General features: G+C 44.5%; 3 protein-coding genes across 4 annotated transcripts in view; 1 reads left to right on the top strand and 2 right to left on the bottom strand.

The window, feature by feature from the left end:
* Positions 1-6: 6 nt before the first annotated feature.
* Positions 7-8,019, bottom strand: LOC141430919 (uncharacterized). Its single transcript, XM_074091807.1, has 8 exons — positions 7,506-8,019; positions 5,970-6,180; positions 5,193-5,320; positions 4,611-4,778; positions 2,314-2,579; positions 1,390-1,506; positions 1,216-1,285; positions 7-685 (listed from the first exon to the last, which is right to left on the bottom strand). Exons 1-8 carry the CDS (start codon positions 7,665-7,667, stop codon positions 566-568), a joined length of 1,242 nt encoding a protein of 413 aa, XP_073947908.1. The 5' UTR covers positions 7,668-8,019; the 3' UTR covers positions 7-565.
* A 265-nt stretch (positions 8,020-8,284) lies between these two features.
* On the top strand, positions 8,285-11,011 carry SmD3 (small ribonucleoprotein particle protein SmD3). The gene is made up of 2 exons (XM_074091806.1): positions 8,285-8,761; positions 9,395-11,011. Exons 1-2 carry the CDS (start codon positions 8,452-8,454, stop codon positions 9,475-9,477), a joined length of 393 nt encoding a protein of 130 aa, XP_073947907.1. The 5' UTR covers positions 8,285-8,451; the 3' UTR covers positions 9,478-11,011.
* Positions 11,007-21,051, bottom strand: part of LOC141430915 (nose resistant to fluoxetine protein 6-like) — a 47,853-nt gene continuing 37,808 nt past the window's right edge. For both annotated transcript variants that reach the window (XM_074091797.1, XM_074091798.1), the window contains exons 8-12: positions 19,494-19,673; positions 18,263-18,413; positions 15,345-15,528; positions 14,779-14,921; positions 11,007-13,392 (exon numbers count right to left, since the gene is read on the bottom strand). In XM_074091797.1, the coding sequence (XP_073947898.1) occupies positions 13,243-13,392; positions 14,779-14,921; positions 15,345-15,528; positions 18,263-18,413; positions 19,494-19,673 (808 nt within the window). In that variant the 3' untranslated portion in view covers positions 11,007-13,242. The remainder of the gene's footprint in view (positions 13,393-14,778; positions 14,922-15,344; positions 15,529-18,262; positions 18,414-19,493; positions 19,674-21,051) is intronic.

Genomic DNA, 21,051 nt, shown 5'->3' with positions numbered 1-21,051 from the left:
GATAGACGGATTAGACGCGTTATGTTGGCAATCTTGACAAATCAAAGACAAAAAATGACCTCATCGATAATTAAAAAAAAAAAATGTCAGGAAAAATGAAAGCAAATTAGCAGGAAAAAAAGCGAGATGTTTGTTTTCCGCCATTTCCGATCCGCATGTTTATATGTTTAAGTGCAAAAAGCCGTAATTATATTAATCATCCTAATTTTATTTTTTTCATATTTATTGTTAGTAAAGTAGTAAAGTAGCAGTAATTTTAGAGGATTTATAAATACAAATTCCTGAAAATAAAATTTCCTGGTTTTTTTTTTAATCTTTGCGTAACTTAACCCTTCACTAAAAATATCTTCGGTATGGTTTTTTGCTCTTGTCAAAGTCAGCTGTTCAAACTTGTGGCGGCCATTTTGTGACTTAGCAGGGAGATAAATGAGGCGCTAACAGACGTTTATGAATCACGTTTTTTAGCATCGGGCCTTCAAGGAGCCTTCAAGGAGGCTCTAACTTTTTATGAATAAGGCTGTTAGAATATTAGCGGGTTATTTGCCACCTCCTTCCATCAAACCCTCTAGTGCAGCGCGAGCAGATCGGGCTTGGCGGGCGCGAGGTAGTCCGGGTCGTCGAGGGCCTCGACCTCCAGATACTCGACCTCCCCCTCCAGCTCCTCCCCCTCCATCATCAGCATCTCCTGGACGACCAATACAAAATTCAAAACGTTTATTCTGAAAACGGCTCTTTTACCGCACTATTTCTAAACTACCAGCGCTTTTGGAAAGACCATAGTTGCCAAGAAGAATGCATCGCAAGAAATTTGGCAGAAAGTAATTTTTTTGACGGGAAATTTGCTGCATTAATGGCTGTATCTTTTGATTGTGTTGGCTTAGAAGTTTAATTTTTTCACAGCTTCTAGGGACAGTAGACCTCAGTATTTGATATAAATTTCAGCTTGATACCTTCACGCGTTCCCGAGAAAAAGGGTCTTGACAGACGGATAAAAAGTGATCCTATAAGGGTTCCGTTTTTTTCCTAAAAAGCGAGTGGAAATATTGCTACTAGGAAATGATTCTGGTAAATTGATTTAACCAGCCATGCAATACGCTATTTCTTCTCGTATTTTATTTTTGTGTGTAGGTACGCCGTCCTTATAGTAAAACCCGCCAGATCACAAAATTACTAGACCCATGACGCCATGTTTGTGTGTGTGTGTGTGTGTGTTACCTCGTCGTGCGTGGCGGGCGCGGCGCGGTGCACGCGCGCGTGCCGCTTCAGCGCCGCCGCCGACCCGAACCTGCGGGGGGGGGAGGGGATGGGACATTAGTATAACTGCCTACAATACATCAGTCTTCGCACTAATAAACTGTATTCAGCAAACGTAAGACATAATGTACGCACGTGCGGCCGCAGTCGTCGCAGGTGGTGGCGCCTGGTGCGGGGGCGGCGGCGGGGGGCGCGGGGGGCGCCGCCTCCTCGCCGCCGTGGCACTTGCGGATGTGCGCCATCAGGTTACTCCTGTAACACGCGCCGACGTTAACTACCTCAAAACGATACAAATAAAGAAAAGCTCGAGGTCTTCAGTTCCTCCGGGACTATTTTTAACTTTTCTCTCTGGTGTCTATGGAATTTCAAGGCCGTAGGTTCGACGCCAGCGGGCAGAGGCGCGACGGACGTCTTCTCTGTCCATCGCGCGGTCGAAATGTCCGCGCGCAGTAGTTACTTTGTTCCTATTTCACCAACGTAAAGATTGTTATTGACATAATTATGTCCAGTGACAACTAATTATTTGTAAATTTAAATTTAGTGATAATTATGTTGTAAAACAAGAATTCCACGGATTGGCAAGCGCAGCGTAGGATGTCCACCAACGAGATGGAAGGGTGACCTAGTTAAAGCCGCGGGTTCACGGAAGATGCAAGCCGCTTCCAACCAAAGCAGTGGACGTCCTACAACTAATTCTACAACTAATACGATAATAATGATGATGATACATATACTTAGATAGATATTTAAAAAAATATATTAAAGTAATTCGCATCTAATTGCTATAATGATAATAAATAAATAAATTCATTTATTTCGGGCAACTTGGCCCATACAATAAATACCTTGCAGACTAATATACATATTTATAATCAATTATATTTAAAACTAATTTGGTGACAAAACGGCTATGGAAATAAAAGTCAAACTGCAGTGATGAACAATAGAACAAATCAAATTTTACTCCGTTACATTGTCAGAGGTCCGTAGCTCCACTGAACTCGACATACATTTTATTGCACATTTGGGATGCAAGAGGTTAAAAAAGTTAGTGTTGACCTGGCCCCGAAGCGCAGTATGCACCCGTCGTGCCCGCACACGAACTGGCTGGCCTGGCGGTGCCGCAGCACGTGCTGGGTGAGCTCGGTCGCGTCGGCCAGCGTGAGGAAGCAGGACGGGCACACCAGCGGGGGCGGGGCCGCGCGGCCGTGCTGGGCCGCCGCGTGCGCCGCCAGCGCGCCGCGGTCAGCGCACAGCAGCCCGCACGCCGCCACCGGACAGCGCGCCGGACACGCCGCCGAGTGACGACGCAGCTCCGCCGCAGACTGGAAACACCACGCAAACGCAACGGTCAGCTCCACTGACGACACGAGACGGGGGGTTATTCCCACCTGTTACCACCTATTTGTTACCTGTGGTAACAGGTGGGAATTTTTTTCCCATATTTCACCAGCTAATTGTTGGTAAAACTGGGTTTTTTTTCCCAGTAGTTACCATCAATTTCTCTAGCAGTTAAGACATGGGAAAAAAAGTAATTAATTGCCACCACATATTAATTTTCAGCAGTTTATTGTCAACATATTAAATAAAGGTTCTATTCTATATTTATGGAGTTATTACATCTTATCGCGAATATATTTCTTATCTGTTACCACTAAACTAATTGGTGATAACTACTGGGAAAAAAAAATCCCATTAATTACCACCAACTGCTTTAGTGGTCACAAATGGGGGAAAAATCCCAGTTGTTACCACCAAGTAGGAATTTAGTGGTAAAAGTTGGGAAAAGAATTCCCAGTTGTTACCACTGCTAACAAATTAGTGGTAACAAGTAGGAATAACCCGAGACAGGAGGCACTCGGCACCCAAAGTGCCATAATCCAACGATGCGTTGGAAACTCGATAAAAGCTTATCGAATTACTTAAGTCTTTAATAATGACAATTGGAAATGATTATCCTTAAATTATACATGATGTTATTATTATTATTATTAATGACTGACTTAAATATTTGTACGCCGCAAGGCAGAACATGCAAGAACTGGAATAAAACAGAACAGCTGTATTTTTTCACATGACTCGTGTGTTAACAAATAAAATATGGTCTGACACAGATGGCACTGGCTGGGGCTGGGCGGCGCGTGTCCCTGGCGTGGTCCCTGGCGGCGCCCCCCGTCGTGACCTGGCGCAGTGTCCCCGTCCATACCTGCAGCGTGGTCTGACACAGATGGCACTGGGTGGGGCTGGGCGGCGCGTGTCCCCTGGCGTGGTCCCTGGCGGCGCCCCCCGTCGTGACCTGGCGCAGTGTCCCCGGTCCATACCTGCAGCGTGGTCTGACACAGATGGCACTGGCTGGGGCTGGGCGGCGCGTGTCCCCTGGCGTGGTCCCTGGCGGCGCCCCCCGTCGTGACCTGGCGCAGTGCCCCGGTCCATACCTGCAGCGTGGTCTGACACAGATGGCACTGGCTGGGGCTGGGCGGCGCGTGTCCCCTGGCGTGGTCCCTGGCGGCGCCCCCCGTCGTGACCTGGCGCAGTGTCCCCGGTCCATACCTGCAGCGTGGTCTGACACAGATGGCACTGGCTGGGGCTGGGCGGCGCGTGTCCCCTGGCGTGGTCCCTGGCGGCGCCCCCCGTCGTGACCTGGCGCAGTGTCCCCGGTCCATACCTGCAGCGTGGTCTGACACAGATGGCACTGGCTGGGGCTGGGCGGCGCGTGTCCCCTGGCGTGGTCCCTGGCGGCGCCCCCCGTCGTGACCTGGCGCAGTGTCCCCGGTCCATACCTGCAGCGTGGTCTGACACAGATGGCACTGGCTGGGGCTGGGCGGCGCGTGTCCCCTGGCGTGGTCCCTGGCGGCGCCCCCCGTCGTGACCTGGCGCAGTGTCCCCGGTCCATACCTGCAGCGTGGTCTGACACAGATGGCACTGGCTGGGGCTGGGCGGCGCGTGTCCCCTGGCGTGTTCCCTGGCGGCGCCCCCCGTCGTGACCTGCGCCCAGTGTCCCCGGTCCATACCTGCAGCGTGGTCTGACACAGATGGCACTGGCTGGGGCTGGGCGGCGCGTGTCCCCTGGCGTGGTCCCTGGCGGCGCCCCCCGTCGTGACCTGGCGCAGTGTCCCCGGTCCATACCTGCAGCGTGGTCTGACACAGATGGCACTGGCTGGGGCTGGGCGGCGCGTGTCCCCTGGCGTGGTCCCTGGCGGCGCCCCCCGTCGTGACCTGGCGCAGTGTCCCCGGTCCATACCTGCAGCGTGGTCTGACACAGATGGCACTGGCTGGGGCTGGGCGGCGCGTGTCCCCTGGCGTGGTCCCTGGCGGCGCCCCCCGTCGTGACCTGGCGCAGTGTCCCCGGTCCATACCTGCAGCGTGGTCTGACACAGATGGCACTGGCTGGGGCTGGGCGGCGCGTGTCCCCTGGCGTGGTCCCTGGCGGCGCCCCCGGTCGTGAACTGTGCGCCGCAGGTCCAGCACGAGTGCAGCGCGTCCGCCGGGTGCGCCGCACAGTGCGCGCGGTACTCCGACACGCGCTGGAACAGAATACAACGCTTTACCACTACTCTCACGGCCAAACTTGTGCGCGCTAGCCCTGAATATGTCTAGAAAGAAATGTATATGCATGGTGCCCTACCATAAAAATAATAGTACAAAATCCGAAAGAAAAATGCCTTTTTGTTCATTTTGGGGTACAAATTCATTAAAAGTTAAGAGTTGTCAATTTTAAGGCAATTCCTTCATCTCCTATTTTAGCATCCGAGGGCGAGGAGATCCGAGGCAACCCCTGAATAGGCCATTGAGTCGGCCTGAGGAGCTACCAAGAAGTTCGAAGTTCGTATTGTATATTCTTTCTTACTCTCGTATTAAACAAATTAGTGTCAATGGGACGGCCAGATATGAAGTTCGATTTTCGCACTTCGTAATGTAGGGTTTGCCGCTAGCCCTACCTGGAAGGAGAGCGGGCAGACGGAGCACTGGTAGACGTGGTCTCCGCGGGCGTTGCGCGCGCGCTCCATCTCGTCGTCGTCGGCCGCCGCCGCCGCCGCCAGCGCCTCTTTCTCCACCATTATTATGTCTGCAATAGCAGAACGCTGCATCACCACAGTTGAACCAATCAAAATGTTTATAATGACATCAAAGGGACAGCAATATTTGGTCATTAAACCAGTCATTTTGGTATATAAGATCGTGTTGGGACTTTTTTGTTGGTTGTTACATCAATATGTTGTTATAAACGATTGTGATAGTGTACTCATTGATAATTGTTTGATATTTATAACACAAAATTAAAATCATTTTCAAATCTATTTGTTCTATGCAAGCAGTTTTGTCTTTAAATTTTTACAAAATCTATTTAGATATTGTATTCCTCATAAATAAATAAATATCATGGGACAATTCACACCAATTGACCTAGTCCCAAAGTAAGCTTAGCAAAGCTTGTGTTATGGGTACTATGCAACGGATAAATATAATTATATAGATAGATACATCCTTAAATACATATTAAACACCCAAGACCCGAGAACAAACATTCATATTTTTCATACAACTATCTGCCCTCCTCGGGACCTCAAGCTTCATAGTCAGGTTCTCTAACCACTAGGCCATCTGGTCGTCATAAAAGTACTTATGCGGGATAGAAACCGTAACACCGGTCTCATTGGTACAAATTGAATAGGTGAGTTGTATCCATGGTGGTCGTTCTCGTCCCGGTCCCGTACCTTCCTCGCTGTAGGAGCCGGCCTGCGCGCCGGCGCCGCCGACGACGATGAAGACGTCGATGCGCTGCGTGAGCGCGTGCAGGCGGCGCCGCAGCGCGCGCAGCTTGTCGCCGAGCGGGGGCGCGCCGCGTGTCGCCAGCGCCGCAGAGAACTCGTGCGCCTCCGCCGCGCGCCGCGCGCACCCCCCGCACAGCCGCCCCTCCGGCACCACCTGACACGCACCACTGAATTACTATCCATGCCTCATGAAATCACGCAAAACAGCCGCTAAGACTGAGTCGTCGAGCTGCTACCTATCTATCCATGCCTCTCCACCACGGCAGAGCTCAAGGCCCTGTTTCATTCATAATTTGATCAATAAATCAATATACAGTGTGTGGTTGCTTCCCAATTTTACTATTATTTTTATTTAAATTATCAGGCAGGCAATTGGAAGCAACAAATAGCTCATTCAGTGCTGAGACTACATGTTGTGGGAATTTGTTCCATGTCTTGACCACTCCATTACAATCTTGGCGTGACATTGATGTTTTGCAGGAGAGACATAAAAAACTCACTTTTTTTAATTGGTACTTGTTTGATAAATATGAGTGAAGTGGCCGTTACCCGTGACTCCATCCGCGCAAAATTTGTTAATTGCTATCCTGCAGGAACTATACAGTTTTGCAACTATCCTATGTCCTTCTCCAGGACTCAAACTATCTGTATACTGAATTTAATCAAAATCGGTCCAATGGTTTAGACATAATGAAGTAACAAACAAACAGACTTACAAACATACATTTATAATATTAGTGGGATTGAAATACTTCGATTAGGGATTTTAACTTCACAGTTTTTTTTGTTTTCTTGCATAGTCACCAGCAGAGTTTTATTCAATGTTATTAAATCCAACTTAGGTTTGTGAAAAGTTTGTCTGTTTGGTCTACTTGATAGTAAAATTGGTGGACAGATTTGTATAAATCGTGATATTTATATAGATATTAAGATCTCTGAATTTACACAGGGATTTAACCCCGTATTCTCTGCATTGAGATGTACAAATGTTAATTCTTCGAATCTTAACCACCAAGTCTAGCAGAGTTTAGACTTGCAAGAAAAATCGTGAAAGTTGCATTACATTGCGGCGCTGGAGTGACCACTACAAACTCGTTGATTTTACGGCCTCACACGCAATTATAATGCATGCAACTAGCACGAATTTTCTTGCAAGTCTAAACTCGGCTATGCAATTGTGCACAGGTGCTCTTAACGCAACGCAAATAAAGACCACGATTCTAGGAATTCGGTCAGAGTAAAGCAAAAGGGGCCCAATTTTTTTCTTTTCTTTAAAGTTAAAAAGAAAAACTAGTAAAAATGCAAAAATCCTAAAATCGGGCCACTTTTGCTATACCCCAACCAGGGAATTCCCGTAGGAATTTAGTAAAACCCCGGATCTAATGCTTCAAACAGGCGCAAGTGGTATGTTATGTTATTGTTTACAACCCAATACCCGTAAACCAGAGTAGTGAGCCCGCTAAAGGTCACTCGTAGTACCTTGTTGCTGTTAAGCTGCAGCAGCATCGTCCGCAGCGGCGGCGCCCCCGTGAGCGGCGGCGCGACCGCGTCGTGCTCCTCGGGGGTGAGCAGCTCGCCGCCGCCGCCACACAGGCAGCAGGCCTCCGCCTCCGTCTCCACCTTCATCACTGTCGTCGCCATCGCGACGCGATTTATTACACAACAATGTGTACGTTTCGCTGTAAACTCTACGGTGACATCAGAACTCCGACCGACGAACGGAATTTGTGAATTTGATCGACAAGCACAAGACAAGATTTTTCTGACAGCAAAAAGTTCAATGACGCGTATGTACCATAAACAACCACACCACAATGGATGGGCTACTAATAAAAGCGTTCAACAGTAATCGAACTAGATGATAAATCGTTCTAAATAAGCCACTATTGCACAAAAAATTATTAAGTGTTCTAGAATTGCTCAGCCACTATTAACGCCTGATAATAAATAGAAAAATCAAGGTGAATGACGACGTAATAAGTTTTATTTTCAAATCACGTGGCTAAAACTGTGTCTTGAACAACTTGGATTTCGCAATGTTTGACGTATTCTTAAAAACGGTTAATAATTATTGGTAATTACATTTCAATGCGTGATGTTTGTAATACCAAATATTACTGTAACATTTTTGATAAACTTAGATTTTTAGTACAAATGGAACATATTTTACTCTTTAATTTTTTAGATGGTAATTCGTTTTGTACATAATTTGTTAAAATGCACGTTATTGACAAGAAGTCGAACAGCTTCAATTTGCTTGACTTTGTTTGACATTTTCCAACTGTCACCCGGTCGGTCAGCGTCCTTCTGCCGCCATTATTATTGTATTTTTTTCGTGAATTACCGAAATAAATCTCTAAAAATCCTTTGAATAACTTGAAAATTTCGTGACACTTGTTGCTCATTGGTGATAGTAGCATCCAATATGTCTATCGGTGTGCCTATTAAAGTACTTCACGAAGCGGAAGGTCACGTAGTGACCTGCGAAACGAACACCGGCGAAGTGTACCGCGGGAAGCTGATCGAGGCCGAGGATAACATGAACTGCACCATGACGCAGGTGACGGTGACGTACCGCGACGGGCGCGTGGCGCAGCTTGAGAACGTCTACATCCGCGGCTCCAAGATCCGCTTCCTCATACTGCCCGACATGCTGAAGAATGCGCCGATGTTCAAGCGGCAAGGGAACAAGCCGACGGCCGGCCGCGGCAAGAGTGCAATATTACGAGCACAAGGTCAGTAGTTGCCTCCTTAGCGGTTCAGTACATTGTTTGTTTATGTTGTATTTAAGTCAAACAATCTCTTATTTGGTGTTTGTTGTTATTGATTACATGCACTTCTTGTTTCGATACTATAACAATAGGTACTTACAAGCTTTTCCTACTTTTCCTTAAGCCCAATAAAGATAAGCAGGCAGCAGATTTTTTGTTTTTGTTTATAGTGCTGATATTGTTTGCTTTCAAGTTGATTGAAAATTAATTATAAGTGTTCCTGGGCATTGCTTATGAAATAGTGCTAGTTCTGCAGTCCCTAGTTACTACTACATTGTTGATTTATTATAAGGCAATGAGCCATACATATTGAAAGGTTTTTATAAAATAAGAGTTGCTTGTTGTATATTAATTTATCCTAACTATTACTTATTTCTTCAATAATATCCAACAGAAGACTGATAGCTCTTAAAATACTCACGAAATTACCCATAAATTCTAGTCCTTTTTTAGAACTTGAAGCAATTTCTAGAGCAAGGAACTACTATTTATTTACAAGGATCATCACATAGGATCATGGACATAGGCCTGCCCCAATATGCGCCATTGCGCCTTTCTTAACAACAATTTATTTACAAAATTATTTTTTATTTCCAGCGGCTGGTCGGGGTCGAGCAGGCGGGCGCGGCGGGGGGCACCGGGGCGGCTGGCAGGGCGGCTCGGGGCCCTCGCGACGCTAGCTGCCACTTGTCTCTAGGCTATGTAGGATAAGTTTTACTATTCTAAAGCAGGCTCCATGCGCCCTGCTTCTGTGGTCAATATAAGCTAAATATACTGTGTTCTGGTGATCCTGCATTTTATTGACTGACTCGTCAGCTCTTCAGTACTCATATTACTGTACGGGGTAGTTAGTGCTTGACCCTGTATTTGTTAACCTGGAATGAACAAGGATAATTAACATAGGGTATGGAATTATTATGTCATACTTTATATTATTTTGTTTTAGTTCCATAATTACAGGTCATACTTTAACTACACTCAATGTTACAATAAAAAGTAGAAATTAAATGAGTGTGCCATTTTCTTCACGTTTTTGACATAATTGTGTGAAAATGGCAACATGTGTGAATAATTTTATTGTAATTCCACTTTTGTATTTGTAGCCTACTTTTTATTGTCATACTCTAGATAGCTTTAGTTTTCTCCATACTTGTATTTAATTTGTAACAACATGCAGTTTCTTTTGAATCAAGAGACATAACAATTTAACTCGATGGCAGGTGGTGGGACCCCAGAGTCTTTGTCCATCTAGATTAACACTCTTGTTATTCCTGCTGGGCAACCAATAGTGCTTGTGCTGTATGCATGGAGAGCCAGTGCAGTTGCTGGCACATGAGGTATTCTCCCTCGGCCCTCCAGGCTAGCGATGCATCTGGAATCCTCTGGTGTTCATCGTTTGCCACTCATATGTCATAAAAAACGACTGTCTGTTTCGTCTTTGGTAGAGTTAATGATTTTCATCATCCCAGTCACAAGAAGCACAACTTTTACCAAAGTGAGATCAGATATGGTAGGTACATAAAGGTAATGGGCAAATTTGAATAGAACTTGGTTTATGAGCAGCCAAGGATAATTTAATATCTAATGATGTAGTATTTATAGTCCTACCTACTGTTACTTAATTGTGACCTCAATAAAAGACAATTTTCCTTTAGAAAACTGCATAGTTTTCTCAATTATTGGCCTATTTTTAGTAATTAAGAAGGGAAATATTAAGATTAAATGATGATCAAACGGTTTTAAAGTGAAAAATTAAGCAACTGTCAATATAATAATATACTGACTGGCAAGAAATCTGGCCCTCAAATGTATGCTGAATCGGTAATTTTGTATGAAGGATGGGCCAAATTTTGTGCCGCTGAGTATATTATATATTTACAATAATGCAACCAAGGCTTCCATATGAAACTAATTTCATTTGCCCATTCTCCTTTGAAATGAAATCAACTTAATTGCTTCCATTTGCAACTTCTGATTCAATTAACTGTTTCACTTATTATGGTTAGGAAAACGACTTTTAAAAGAAAATTATGTCACAAAATCTTTTAACACTGTCATAAATGATTTTAAAAGTCTGTAAAATCTTTCTAGTAAACTATCTGTAAGGGTATGGTCGTGGCATTGTTCAAATGCCAAAGAGCTGTGAGCTGCGCTACTTGTGTAAATTATTGTGATATGTGTAAGGGGTGTACACAATAAACAACTGAAATACCACTAACTTTGTTTATTTAAACTTCACAGTTATTAGTTAACCTTTGAGCCTGTGTTAACGTTAACACTGGTAACCACACCGTAGCTCCTAACTAATGATATCACAAATAGTGCCTTTATTTTGACCTAAGAGAAAAATTGTACAAGTTCCACTACGCCGGCCGAATCGCTCGATTGACAATCAACTCGTTTGCTTTTCGGCCTACAGATGAAATGCAACTTGCACGATGATTCTCCCAGGTCCAAACTTGCGGGCCTTTGTCTAACACACCTTGGAATCACAATACCACTTCTTTCTGTCACACGGCGTAAGACGAAGATAGAAAGAGATGAACGTCAGCGCGTTAGACTGCGGCCTCTGGCTGGATCAAGCTTAATATTCAGAGAGCACTCGGCACTGCTTACAAGCTAACCCATAATCTATTATTTTTTAACACTAAATAGGTACCTAATACCTACCCAACTTCGATTGCGAATGGCGCGGACTCCGTACAGACTTCGACTGATCAAAAAATTCCTACGAATCTGGGATCCAGCATAGGTGACTTTAATGCTACGAGTTGATCAGAGTCCACTCCACTCACATTGAAAGGCGGGCATCCGATTTACCTTCGTAGTCACCAGTTTGGCATTCTCTTATGCTTGTTTTTAGAATTATTTCTCATTTACAACTTTAGATTTAGGTAGGGAAGTCCCGTAAAGTCGGACGGCACCTATCGCCGGACACTCTTCATATTTAAAAAGATTGTAATGGGTCCTATCTAATATTTGATAAAATAAGTGCAAGGCAGTCCGCCGCATTTTGCTTAGTAATAATAAAAAAAATAGCAAGATATTACGAGTGTCCGGCGATAGGTGCCGTCCGGCTTTACGGGACTTCCCCCTACTTTACCCTGATCGCAATCTGGCTTCCTATTGTTATTAGAATCAGATCTTCCACAAGACTAGACAATACGAATATTTACAACACTAATTACTAAGTTATATACAATGACACTGGATTTGTGAACATTTAGTAGCGGCTAAACGCGACAAACCTGCCAACTTATGCGCGTGCGACTACCGCCAGCGGCCAGCTGTAGCAACTTTACTTTTGAAACACTTGAAACCAAACAGTCAGGGCCGGATTTAGAGGTCTCGAGGCCTTGGGGCATTAAAGGAGTGAAGCCCCCGAAACTAGGTATTTTCCAAATAAAATGAACAATTGTACAAACTAGGTAAAGGTAAAACAGCGAAAAAAATATCAAAAGAAAAGATGTTTACCAGTGTTTACTCGTCTGAATTTGAAAATTTGGCTGTAGCCCCGGATATCCTCCACTAAATCCGGCCCTGTAAACAATAGACTTGTACCATTATCTATTCTGTCTGTGATGTGACAGGACAGTAGGTTAGGTAGGTACATTTCTTCTACCCGTGTACTTTTGTTTATAAAGTCCATTTTAGTAAAATTTCTTAGTTTCTTATAAAACAAAGGCAACGTTACGACAGCTGACGATACCCTGTTATCTTGCGAAACACCCCACCCTGGTAATTCCTTGAACATCCCCATTTCTAAGTTTTATTTCATCTCTACCTAACTCCACCTTACTCTTAAAAAACAAGTGCTACCCCATCCCATGTGCCACCGATGACGTCCAATTTATTTAGATGAGTCAGCGTGATTAACTCTCAGGCTTATTAAGACATAGAAAGATAAACTTGATGACAGACGGTTCCTTAGAAAAGCGGGGCTACTCTGAAATTAGAGAATCGAAGTTCGTGTCGGTCCGTCCCTCTGACACATAGGTACTTACTGTTTAATACGAGAGTGAGAGGGACGGTACGATACGAACTTCGATTTTTGTATTTCGGAGTAGGCCCTCAGATCTTTCTACGGCTTAAAGTTTCAAAAATACTCATAGTCAGGTACTCGTACTGTTCCATCTAGCGTCCTAGACCTTTCCACGTGCAGCCTTTAGTCAAAATCAATCCAAACACCAATCGTCTCACGACCGATCGACTGTTCGAACCCGTTCCCACTTGTCGGGTGTCGGATACGTTTCAGGTCGGATGTCAGTCATTTCTATAGATAATCTTGCTGTAAATAGCTTCACATAAAATGTTCTGCCACTGGAACATCCGGGCTTGACATCCGACAAGTGGGAACCAGCTCTAAGACGTTGGGTGACACACGAGCACAAATCTAGAGGGTAAAACTAGACATGTCGGGGGAGGTCCTGGGTGTCGCGTGCGCGTCACAGATTGGTCTTCTCCTGCGGCGCGGGGGCGGGGGTCGGTCGCGCCGTCAGCGCTTGGTGCAGGCGCTGCACGGGCAGCTCCACCAGCAGCGCCAGCGGCAGCGCGGCCAGGTACGCGGCGCCCGCCACGCCGAACCACTCCACCAGCTGCACAGACGCAGACGGTCACACTCAGTACTCAGTGCTGGCAACCGGTCAACGGTCATCAAGGACATCTTTTATTATCTTTACATAATACAAAAAATAATTTAAAAAATCAAAACACCCGACTACATTTAAAAAAAAGACTAAAATCCCATAATCTCCCAAAAAAAATTGAACTAGTCACGACATTTTGAATAGAGGTAGGGCCCGACTGTGAAGTTACAAGTCACTGGACAGAGTTGGTAGGTAACTTATTATTTTCCCCCTTTTTTCACCTGATGCTCGAAGAAGGATTATTTTTTTCGAGCGTAGGTATACGAGTAAGTAGGTATGTATAAATAATTATATGATGTACTTATGATATAAAGTCGTATCCCGTCGGTTGTCTGTATGTATATTATACGCTTAGGTCTTTTAAACTACACTATGGATTTTAATGCGATTTTCACCGACAGTTACTTAGATGATTTTTCACAGAAAGTTTCGTGCCTTCCAAAAAAAATAGCGCAGCGTCGTTAAGTTATGTAAAGTAGGGTCAAGTATCCACCAATGGTAAATATGTACCTATCTATGTTAGTCTGTAAGGTATTTATTGTATGGGCCAAGTTGCCCGAAATAAATATTTTTATTATTATTATAATGAAACACGTAAAATTCAAAACCTCATAAATCTTTTGTTTTGACTTTGAACTTCATTGGGTAATTCGTGACATATACAATATTCTTTAAGAATGTGTAGTAAGTGAAAAAAAAAATAAAAAGTAAAAAATGGGAAATTTTTCACTGTGTCAACAGTGGTGTACAGAATGAAACACTACAATTTAACAATGAAACATGAAAATTAATACAATATGTTTCATAATTTTGGGACGTATTTATGTAATAGGTTGATAAAAAAATCCACATCAAACAGTTTTAATTACCTTAATTTTAATCAGTTTTATTAGGTGTGTTCCATCCGTAAATGTTTCATTGTTGATTACCTAAGGTATTTTATATCAACCTCGAATTTTTGCCCACTAAATTGTGCCACTTTAACACGCGACGCGATCTAGTCCACATAATCTACGAAATAAGTTTAATATTAAAAAAGTATCAAATATATTGAATTTATAACCATAATTTAACGAAAAAATGTACAAAAAATGCTTAAAATCCTTACTTTAGTGTCAATAATATTAAAAAAACTCCGTAGATTCGTGTTCCTCTACGTGACGCCAATGCAAACTGGGGTACAGTGGGGGGTTCTCAAAGGTGTCAATAGTGCATGATCTAGCAAGGTGGCACTTTAGAAATATCGCAATGTTTCACTGTGTACCTAGTTAAGTTTCATTGTTGGACACATGACCCTACACATAGTCGTATGTATGCGGTGGTGTAGGTACTTACGACGGCGGGGCGCGTGAGGAAGGTGGGCGCGGGGCGGGCGGCGATCAGCGCCTTGTTGATGGGCATGTGCAGCAGCAGCGCGCCGAACGACAGCCGCGCCGCCGGCGACCAGCCCGACCAGCTCAGCGCGCGCACCCACACCGCTGCAACCAGACAACACTTATACTATATACATGTAGATAGTGCCACTGCCGCTGCCACCTGTTGAGGTCACATTTCGACGTTGCAGAGTCAAATAATGCAAAAATGATTCAACGTCAAAATCACAGTCAAAATATCTTTATTCAAGGCTGCAATGGTTATAAAATGTCAAATATCTACCACCAATTCGAAAAAACCTCTGTTGAGAAAAAATCACCAAGAAATTGACGAGGTAAGAAAATCGGCAAGCGCAGCGTAAGTAGGAGGTCCACCAACTCCACCAACGAGACGGACGGGTTCACGGTGGATGCAAGTCCCTTCCAACCGAGGCAGCTAGAGATCTAAGGGGGAGGGCTATGTCCAACAGTGGACCGACTGGACGTCCCACGCCTGATAATGATGATGAAAGTCAAGGTGTCACTCACGCCTCACTCCATGCATGGCGCCGAGCAGCGCCAGCCCCACGAAGAGCGAGAAGACGGGCCGCTCGAGCGCCGCCAGCGCCGCGGCCGGCGCGCGCGCAGGCGCCCCCGCCCCCAGCAGCAGCGGGGACGCCGCCGCCCAGCCCAGCGCCAGCGGCGCGCCCGCAGCCGTCGCCCAGCGGAACCACTGCCACAGATAAACCTTGATAAGGAGGCGCCAAAGTTCGCATACTTTTCGCTAGTCCTACCGTAATGTTTGTTCGAATCATCGTTTGTCATAATTTCTTCCCATTGAAACCTTATTTTTTTCCGACACAAAAGCATCAAAATTATCATATAAGTATGACTTATTTTTCAAAAGTGTTTTTCAATAAAAAGACACGTCAGATCGCTTACCTTTTTAGGTTTCCGGAGCCAAAATGGCAAAAACGGAACCCTTATAGTTTCCCCACGTCTGTCTGTCTGTCGGTGAGTTATTACGATGAAGACTACGACTATTAAGATGAAGGTAAACTCTATACGGTTAGTTTATATAATAAATAGCTGTTCTAAATCTAAAATATCCTATCCTATCTATCCCCTACTATCCCCGCGGCAATCACGCAATTTTACAAGACATAAACTATATGTATAATATTATCCTTTTTAGGATCTCAAACTATCTCCATACCAATCTAAACCGGTTCAACAGTTTACGTGTGAAGGGGTAACAGACAGAGTAACATTCGTACCAGCCTAAATACGTCCCGGTGCTAGGCACAGGCCTCCTCTCAATATTAGAGGGTTTGGGGCTGTGTCCTCACGCGGGCCCAGTGCAGATTGGGGTAACCCGTCGTCGTCCCCATATATAACATTAGTAAGAAATACGGTATAGTTTTATAGGACAGTTGCGTAAGGTTGTCTAAGTCAACATAGCCCATATTAGCAATAAGCCTAGATTATACAATACGCCAGTATTGCGACAGGACGACTGGAACCTGTCTTGTTTGCGGTAGAAAGTGGCTCCACTGACATGGTTCTTGGTATTTGTAAACATATTCATTTATCTAATTAATAGTGTATGGCAATTAAAATTGATCGCTAATAAAACGAAGGACAGGAGACCGAACTAATATTAAGTAATACATTCATGGTTACTCAATACATTTCCTTATCAACCGGCTAAATTGACATAGCATTGCTTTTGCCCATGTGCATATTGCGTATTTTTATCTACCTGTACTATTACACAAGTTGTCGCAAAATGAGTACGGAATAAATATTGCAGCAGATGGTTGAGTTTGATTGAAAAACCTTGTCCGCCTGGTTAATAAATCAAATAAAGAAATAAATTAATATCATGGGACTATTGACACCAATTGACATAGTCCCAAACTAAGCAGTGCTTGCGCATTACTAAATACATAAGTATGGATCACGAAGCAGTAAGCCAGTGATTGTACTATACTGTCTTTGCATTGGGTACTAAGCATGGGCTAAATAAGTCATATTACTTACACATCCAAGACCCGAGAACAAACATTCATAATTATTCATACAAATAACTGTCCCTAATTGTCCCGACCGGAGATCAAACCTATGTCCATTGTCAATGACTATTAAAAAAACCGGCCAAGAGCGTGTCGGACACGCCTAAAATAGGGTTCCGTAGTCATTACGAAAAAAATTAAGTAATATTTTTGTAAGGATTTCGTATTTTATACGGAATCTTCCAAGTTTAGGTATATTTTATACTTTAGGCTGCTATTTACTCATAAACTACTAATAATTCTCAAGCAAACTTAGCCGTTATAGTTTTCCTTGAAAGTTTGACATACTTACTACCATCCTGAATTTTTTCAAATTTTTCCACCTACCGGTTTAGATTTTGGAGGGGGGGGGGGCGCTCCATTTTAATGAAAATTTGCACTTTAAAGTTGCATATTTCGCAAACATATAACTGAATCGAAAAATCGTCTCAGCAAACCCCTAATAATTTTAAAAGACCTATCCAACGATACCCCACACGATAGGGTTGGATGAGAAAAAAATAAATCACCCCCACATTACGTCTATGGGAGGTACCCTAAAAAAATTTTTTTTTGCATTTTTAATTGTACCATTTTGTCGGCATAGTTTACTTATAAATATATCCGTGCAAAATTACAGTTTTCTAGCATTGATAGGCCCTGAGCAAAGCCGCGGACGGACAGACAAGGCGAAACTATAAGGGTTCCGTTTTTGCCATTTTGGCTCCGGAACCCTAAAAACAACAAACTACTCCGCGACATACCTGGCTCAAAAGTGCCCATAACCCCAGTATCATTTCCCCGCTGTATGGCCAGCGCTATCTGCTGCACCAGGTAGACGGGGGTCGCAACCCTGTCCCGCAGCCTGCGGCCCAGCTCCCACACCAAAAATTTGGCCCAACGACCATAGCCGTTACGACCGTAAAAGGCACGAAATCATACGTCAGCTCTCCAAGGCCGAGTATTTGAGGTACCTACTTAGACCGCGCAGCATTCCCGCGGATTCAGCTGACCTTGAAGTGCAGTGCAGCTCAAGTGAGACGGCACGAAAAGTACTACGCACGTCGCATCCCACAAGAGTATAAGGGGCAACGCCCCCTCTGCCATAGAACCAGCGTAAGTTGCTCCTAGCCATCAATACGGCTCAATCCCGGAAGCTCTAGCATTCAGGGCACATTCATGAACTGGGTATCCATGGACAATTACAGCTTCCTGGCAAAAGCAGTAAGGTAAAGGAAACTGCGGACGGACGGACGGTGGGGGCGAGTGCGTGCGAGGGCAGCTGTTAGCACGGTCTGCCCTCACCGCACGCCAATGGTAGCAGCAGCACGACCCGACCTGGTCCCCGCCAGCAGCAGCCCGGCCAGTGCGCCCGGCGCGTTGCCAGCGGCGCCTGTATGGTATAGCACTGACCCGGTTGTCCCTTGGGCGCGCGTCCCGCGCCAGCAGCGCGTGGTGCGCGTGTGCCAGCAGCAACCCCGCCAGTGCGCCCGGCGCGTTGCCGAGTGGTGACTGGTACAGCACGTTGAACGACGCCTCGCCGCGGTACGTCGCGCGGACCAATCTGCACACACACCGTACACTATAGTCACGAGCAACAATTGGGCACTCGAAACAACCAATCGACTAACATAATCCCTTGTTCTTTTTAGATAACTATGGCCAGATAGCTCGTTGACTCCTAAAAACCAGGGGACATATTACTTTTTTCATGAGTTATCAAGCCACGATTACGTATGTATCTTATAACCGACGTATAACCAGCGTCGACCTTAGAATAAAGCAAGAGAGGAGTGGTCGCTCTGGGCGCCAAATGGCAAGGGGCGCCATTTTTAACTTTCCAGCGCCAAATAAAATTGTGATGGCGTCTTTTGAGAGGCGCCGAAGCTGTGTAGACCATCTCGCTCTGCCTTCATGAAAGGCTAGAGCCGGTGCTGAGTATAACAATAAAAAATCCGGCCAAGAGCGTGTCGTACACGCCCAGGATAGGGTTTCGTAGCCATTACGAAAAAATCTAATAATAATTCGTATTGTGTACTGAATCTTACAAGGTTAGGTATATTTTATACCTTAGGCTGCTATTTACTCTTAAACTATAATTATAATTTTCCTTGTTTTTATAATATATTTACTACCATTCTGATTTTTTTCAAAAGTCTCCACCCAACAGTTTAGATTTTAAGGGGGGGAGGACGACGCTCGATTTCAATGAAAATTTGCGCTTTAAAGTTGAATATTTCGCAAACAAATCACTGAATAGAGAAATTGTCTTAGCAGCCCCCCAATGGTTTTAAAAGACCTATCCAAGGATACCCCACAATATAGGGTTAGTCGAGAAAAAAACACCCCCCCTTTACGTCTATGGGAGGTACCCTAAACATTTTTTTTATTGTACCACTTTGTCGGCGGGACTGATATGTATATTCATTACAAATTTCAGCTCTCTAGTACTAACGGTCTCTGAGCTTACCCGCAGACAGACAGACAGACAGACATGGCGAAACTATAATAGTTGACTACGGAACCCTAAAAATGAACGCACTGTGAGGCAAACAAACAATGTTGATTCTGTACCTACACAAAAACAAAAGAAATGACATGATTTAAATTTTATACAACGATGAAAATGGTGTAGAGTACTGACTCAGGGTTATGCATGACGAAGGTGGAGACGAGTCGCCAGGAGTAGGCGAGGCCGAAGACGAGCGCCACCGAGCCCGCCAGCAGCGCCCCCAGCAGCGGCAGCGCCGCGCGCCGCCAGCGAGCCAGCGCCAGCGTCAGCAGCAGCGCCAAGCAGTACAGCTGCATGTCTGCCGCCAGGTACCTGCCGACCATGCACGTGACAGTGTCATCATGCAAAGGGGCATTTTCACTTAAAATGACCCTTTAATTTTTTTTCAGAGTTAGGTAATTCTGGGTTCTTACTCAGAATCACAAGCGCTGTTGATTTTGACGAAGAAAAAAAAATGTCCCCAATTTTCTATTAAATTTTTGTGTCCATTTTGTAACAAAACGACTCATTTACTTATGATAAAACCGGCCAAGTGCGGTTCGGACTCGCGCACCGAAGGTTCCGTGCTGTTGTGTTTCGGCGTGGAGAGTTAGACAGCCGGTGAAATTCCTGGCACGTCAGGTATCCCATCTTAGGCCTCTAGGTTGGCAACGCGTCTGCAATACCCCTTTTATTGCAGTTGTTTATGGGCGGTGGTGACTAAAAATTTACGCTTTTCGCAATTTTCCCTTTATCTGTGCTATAAGACGTTGCTTCGTACCAAATTTCAAGATTGTGAGTTCACGGGAAGTACAAGTACCCTGTAGGTTTTGATTCCCTTGCGAATGTCGAAAATTTGCAGCATAAACGGCTGTCTTTTGATTGCGTTGGCTTAGAAGTTTGATTTTTTCATAGCTCCAAGGGACAGTAAACCTGAGTATTTGATATGAATTTCAGCTTGATACCTCCACGGATTCCTAATAAAAAGGTCTTGACAGACAGACAGACAGACGGACAAAAAGTGATCCTATAAGGGTTCCGTTTTTTCCTTTTGAGGTACGGAACCCTAAAAAAAGTCACAAAACTGTCAAAAAATTAAGGACACTTTTTCTTCGTCCAAATCAATAACGCTAATGAAATGATTCTGAATAAGAAGAACTCAAAGGTACCAAATGCTGAAATAGTAGATTGTTGCACCAAGCAGAAAGTACTTAATGCAAGGTGCATAATCTGCTTTTCTTTCACATGTTACAGGAATAGTAGACAAAAAATGAGTCTGATGATGAGTCTTCTAAACAATTAATGGGAAAGAAACGTCAGTAAAACTCGATGATTCCATTTTTGTAAGTTTAAAAAATATCCACGGAAAATTCGCAAGGTGGCCGCCAATTTGTTTTTTTTTTTATTTCTTACTTTCAATTCATACTACGTGGAAAGAGGTGGTGAGGGCCCGATTCTTTCTCTATGCACCGGGGCCCTTGTCCACCTAGCTACGCTACTGTTCCTCGCAACACATTCTCACACATCTTTGGTGGAAACACAAGCTCTCACACAGGCTCTTCCGATCCTGATGATGATCCTACAATCGCGGGCAAAAGCTTTTCTAGTTATTTATTTATTTATATTCAATTGCTTACATATTGTTTGTTAGGTGGTAATTGGTGTTTGTAGTGATTCATACATGTACCTTTAGGGAGGTGTCACAATATTC

Source organism: Choristoneura fumiferana, chromosome 9, assembly GCF_025370935.1.
Source record: "Choristoneura fumiferana chromosome 9, NRCan_CFum_1, whole genome shotgun sequence".
Classification (NCBI taxonomy): Eukaryota; Metazoa; Arthropoda; class Insecta; order Lepidoptera; family Tortricidae; genus Choristoneura; species Choristoneura fumiferana.
This window is presented reverse-complemented; position numbering and strand designations above follow the sequence as displayed.

What these genes read in the sequence shown, in the direction of transcription:
- LOC141430919 (XM_074091807.1), bottom strand. Translation starts at nt 7,667, where the DNA reads ATGGCGACGACAGTGATGAAGGTGGAGACGGAGGCGGAGGCCTGCTGC. An exon ending in CGGCTCCTACAGCGAGGAAG is followed by an intron (nt 5,321 to 5,969) that starts GTACGGGACCGG and finishes CTGCTATTGCAG; the next exon opens with ACATAATAATGGTGGAGAAA. An exon ending in CGCCCGCCACGCACGACGAG is followed by an intron (nt 686 to 1,215) that starts GTAACACACACA and finishes TTGGTCGTCCAG; the next exon opens with GAGATGCTGATGATGGAGGG.
- SmD3 (XM_074091806.1), top strand. Translation starts at nt 8,452, where the DNA reads ATGTCTATCGGTGTGCCTATTAAAGTACTTCACGAAGCGGAAGGTCAC. An exon ending in TGCAATATTACGAGCACAAG is followed by an intron (nt 8,762 to 9,394) that starts GTCAGTAGTTGC and finishes TTTTATTTCCAG; the next exon opens with CGGCTGGTCGGGGTCGAGCA.